The following is a 5,266-nucleotide window of genomic DNA, read 5'->3' as shown; positions in this document are numbered from 1 at the left end:
TTAACATGAAGTTTTTCCTATTATTTATCTCATTCCACACTGTCCAACATTGTCATATACAGTGTAATCTTGGTCTAACTCTTGATTTAAGCTATAGGATGTTTACACTGTTGCTGCACCATCTATCAAATAGAAATACTGCAGGGTTTTTGTGCATCACTGAACAATATTTGGCTGCACAGGTAGATTTCCTAATGACTGACACAGCAGCAGACTGGTGCTTGTTTATAAGGGCTTTTTAATCTACAGCTATGCTTCAATATTTTCTGAAAAGGCTGTATGATTTTTATGTTGAATCTTAATCTGCAAAGTCACTCTTAAAGGACCGGTGAGCATCTAGTGTAAAGTGCCGTTCACACCAACTCAAAATACAGCTCAGCTTCTCAGCATGTAAGGAGAAACAATAGTGTCTGTGTTTGTGTTCCTATCTAAGAGCCAATGATCTGGTTGCCTAATTTCTGGCTACTGTTAGAAACATGGTGATTTAACAAGGCAGACTCTATAGAATAGGACCCGTTCCCTCTGTAGATAGAAACGGTTCATTCTATTGTAACGAAAACCCAGATTGTTATATTTACACTAATGAAAAATATCTATGAATATACTATTCAATTCTACTGGAAATATAAATGTATATTTCCCTCTGAATTGTAGTAGAATTTAAGTAGAAAGTAGCATAAAATTAACATTTTACAATTAACATTTTGTCTGGTGGCATCAGAGGGTGTTTGTGTTGAAAAACTCTGATTTCCATGGCGATGACAGCAGCTCCAACTCTTGGCCAGCAGAGGGCAGCATTAGATAAGGCTGTGTGTCTGTCCCCTATGTGAACGGGTAGTGTTCATACATTAAACCCACTAGATGAGCTCATTTGTTTTGTGTTTTTTTTATGCTTTATTGCAGTTCAACAGACAGGTGGCAGCCGTACTCCACAAAACAATCCTCTGTTGCTTTCTCAAATAAGTCTCAAGCTCATTTTTGCACATACAGTTGCATCATTCTTCCTAGAGATGTATCATCACAGGTCCCTCTCGTGGCTCAGTTTCTTATTGCTCTGTGCTGGGAAAATTACATTTTACTCTGCTGTTAACTATCTGAGACACACTAATGAAGACAGACTATGATTTTCATTGGTTAATGGCTGTATTAGAGGACATGTTCATGATTGTAAAAGGGTGATCATGATGATGATGTCTCATCTCATACAGTCAATTTTCTCTAACTTTGGATGCATGACCTCTTCTTTCAGGCTGACTATATCAGCAGAATGTCCCATGCAACTGGAGGATTTCCCAATGGACGCCCATGCTTGTCCCCTGAAATTTGGAAGCTGTGAGTAAACACTCTCGTAAGCAAATGCACACAGTGGGTAACAGCAGTTAATGCAGGAGAAGGTAGAGTGTGAATGTTTCATGTCAGCAGCCTGGGCTCCAGTGACATATGAGCACTGAAAGTGTTGCCAAATCTTTCTAAAAATACGTGAGGTCACTTGTGGGAAAAGAAGCGTGTAGTTTTGACATGGCTTCAGTTTCAGTGTCTTTATCCATGCAGGGGATGTGGGGATGAATGTACCTGGGTGTGTTTGACAGCCCGTGTCCCTCACGTGCAAAGCTATTGTTGTGGCGGTGCAGGAGATACCCATGTAGACACTGACACATTGCTCCTGATTAAGCCATTAATCAACATGTCAGGGCTGCTCTCCTGCATCCTTCACTGCCTCAGCTACATTTAATGGGAAATATTTGAAACACACAGTGGAAACAGCTAAAGGCACACACACACACACACCAAAACTACATTTACCAGAAAGGTAACCTTTAAAAATCCAATCCTACACCTTGCACATGCACAGCTAAACCACATTTGTGGCTTGTGTTCAGTCTTCCTCAAGACTCCTAAGCTAGTTAGGTTGCCTCACATAGCTCCAGTGGTACAAAAATATCTGGGGAGCTCCGTTCTTCTAAGCTTCAGATTAACATTTGAGGTCTTTCCTGCCACTGATGTATGGAGGGTTAATTTTAATTTTTATTTCCCGGCTTAACACGCACTGGGAGTATGCTCGGTGTCATGACCTGTGGATGGGAATATCACAGCAACCAACTGAGACGCATTGGCTTGGTGTACTTGGCAGCCAAGTATGTGATGTTTGATTAAGTTTATCAGGGAGCTCAGAAAGTCACAAAGCGCTGGCCCGAATTAGATCTAAACAAAGATTAAATACAGGTCTTGTACCTGGTGTCCCTGTGGATGCCATCCAGGATATTATATTCCTTGTGGGAAATATATATCCGAAAGAAGGTTTTCACCGCGTTGCTATGAGGTGGAATGTGGTGTCAGTAAAAATGTGGCTAAGTGTGATGAAAACAGTACTTTACAAATTATGGATGGAAATCATGGATAGACAATTTATTGCGTATTCTTTTTAAGATTTTCTGGAAATTTGGTCTAATTTTGTTCTACATTAGGAAACCGTACTATTGTTTCATTACGTTTATGTATTTAGACATGCTGTAATGTATTTGTAAGCTATGTGAGAGTATTAACTATTACCAAGAGAGGGTGAGTAAGCAAAGTGAAAAGGCACAGTAGTCCAACAAAACGATAAGATGCTTAACTAAGAATAGGAAGTATTCCGTTGACATAAAATTATTTTTTAAAACCACTGTAATGCCAAAGTATAAGTACAGCCTATGCGGGTTATAAGCTGTAAACGTTACCGTGGCGCAGTATATCCTGTTTTCTCCAACTCCATTAACCTTTGCTAATCCTTTGACCTGATGGACAGCACTCACCAACTGAGCTCAAGGCTTTCAGAGCGGACAGTAGACCTGTCCTTTGCTCTCTGTGTTAATCACATCTCATAGGACTCAAGCTCTTACATCATCAGTTCTCCTTCCCCGCTTCACGGTTCTATATACTGTAGGATGGAAAGTCTAAGTAGACAGTACACAGCTGTATCTTGCCCAACAGAAAGGAAAGGATATAATGCATGAAAGTGTTCGAATGACATAAATGCACTGACATGACAGTTAAAAATGTTATTTTGCTGCTGTTTGCTGTGTGATATTAAAGCGAACCACATACATCCTGTAGCTATGTCTGAGTAATATCCTCGTATTTGTTTTAATATCTGGTAGTCGGTCTTTTCGGTTGACAAAAAAACGGTAGACGTGGTGAAGTGTCATTTTGGTACCACAGGACATTCCAATTTACTCCAAATTTCTGTCATCTGTGATTTTATTTGGCTTAAATGTTTTAGCACATTATTCTTTCTAAACTTTCCACTGGGATTTTCTGTGTTAGTTTTCTTCTTTACCTATCACTTCGCACTTATTCGCTTGTCTGAATGAGTAACCAAAAAGGACCTTTTCCCATCCTCGTCTGCTACAGCCAGGAAACATTTAGGCTTAGCTTAGCATCACAGCTTCACCTCTCCGAAACGCTAGCCTGGTTCATTAAAGGTAAAAAAAACGGCTGTTGATGCCTTGTTAAGCTCACTTATTAAAGATTAATTAAGAAACTACAAAAAAAACCAACATTTTGTGATTTTACATATATATTTTTTGGGCAGTGTAGCTGTTCCCTTACTTCGAGTCTTTATGCTAAGCTAAATTAACAAGCTCTTTTCTGTAGCTTTATCTTTAATGGAAAATAATTGAAACTATAACACTGAACACACTGACAATACAGCTGAGGTCTGAAGAAAAATGACAGCCTTAGAATAAACTAAACAACAGCATACAGTGAGATGAGAAAGAGACAAAAAGAAATGAGTTGGTGAAGTTGGTAACTATTATATACCATACTGTTATCTTTTCTGCTCTCTTATTGAAATTTAAAACTGGTTTTGTACCTCTTAGTGAACACACATTTTTAACTATTATTTATGTAAACAGACTTTTTTATTAAATAATAATCAATTTTATTGAATTTTAGGATACACTAACTACGAAGTGTGTAGATGGATGTGGTCCAAACATGGTCCTCTGTAGCCTATTGGTATATTTGTACGTCTTGTAAGCCTTTCTGTGACTGCTCTGGCCTTAATTATACCCGTGTCAGATCACAGTAAAATGCTCCTTTTGTTGTTATTTTCTTGCAGCCCTTCTAATTCATAGCTGTAATAATAGAATTTTTTTGCTCATTTTCAGACAGTCTCAATAAGTCTTGTACTTCTTATTTTAGATCACATCCTGGTGCTCATTAAAGTGTGTCCCATGCTGAAATCATGCAGACAAAGCACTGTCTATGAAGCTGTATTCTTACATTTCTGTCAGCCCATTTGTCTCTTTGCGCTTAATGATGGACAGAAAACATTGGCGGGAATGTCAGACTTATTTCCAACAGCTGGATGAAAGGCAGCTTTAACTATTCACTGAGAAGTGTTGCGGAATAGCCTGTGGGGGGATATGCAGGGAATTACCAAAAGGGCGCACAGCAGGAGAAAGACTTGAAATAAGTCAGGGACCTGGGAAAAAGCTGTGTGTGTGGAAATTCACAAAGTGCCCACATTGACTTTGGCTTGTAAAGCAATTTGTTCTGAGTGCCCACTAAAACAAAGGATCAGAGATTTTGACCCATTCTGTTGTTCTCTATAAAAAACACTATACTCACTATATACTGTATATAGGTATAGACATTACTGCATCCACATCTCCACAGGTACAGTTAAGTATATAATTTATCTTCAGAATGACTTGTGACAATCATTAAGCTATCTATACTCCTCTACATGCTGAACATTACAAGTGTGCCTGTCAACTAAAGGTTACATATGACGATAGAGTTCTTTGTATTAGAATTATAGTATTTAACCACAGCTGCTATGAACTGGTAGGCATTTCAAATCAGGGATTCTCCCTAAATGTCAGTGCCTTAACATAATAGGAACAGCATACAATAATTCCACTGTACACACTCACAACAACTCTGGATGGTAAATTTACTCTAACCCTAATTTAAGGAAGAATTAATGTTTCATAGCTTTATAAGCTGGAGGTGGGCACAGGCCAACCAATGTATGCACCTGCTTGCAAACTTGAAAGAGCTGTGCATGAGGTTTGAGACAGTAAACAATATATTTAAACATATTTTGGGGAAGAATACGACATTTTTTAATACTGAGCATGTCATTGTGTTGTATTCAGTATCACTAGTCCTTTATGTTGATTTCATTTCTGAAAATACAATGCACTATACTCTGTCTCATACATTGTATTATGTAATAAGCACAGACATTAGAAATTGAGCATTACATATCATATGT

General features: G+C 38.3%; 1 protein-coding gene across 1 annotated transcript in view; it reads left to right on the top strand.

Moving 5' to 3' along the window:
- The window catches only part of gabra5 (gamma-aminobutyric acid type A receptor subunit alpha5), a 22,466-nt gene that overhangs the window by 6,683 nt on the left and 10,517 nt on the right, over positions 1 to 5,266 (top strand). The window contains exon 6 of the mRNA XM_035654064.1: positions 1,250 to 1,332. Coding sequence (XP_035509957.1) covers positions 1,250 to 1,332 — 83 coding nt within the window. The remainder of the gene's footprint in view (positions 1 to 1,249; positions 1,333 to 5,266) is intronic.

The sequence above is a fragment of the Morone saxatilis genome, unplaced genomic scaffold (genome assembly GCF_004916995.1).
Source record: "Morone saxatilis isolate NCDOM2014 unplaced genomic scaffold, NCSU_SB_2.0 Contig12, whole genome shotgun sequence".
NCBI lineage: Eukaryota > Metazoa > Chordata > Actinopteri > Moronidae > Morone > Morone saxatilis.
The sequence above is the reverse complement of the archived record's forward strand: the minus strand, read 5'-3'. Positions and strand labels throughout refer to the sequence as shown.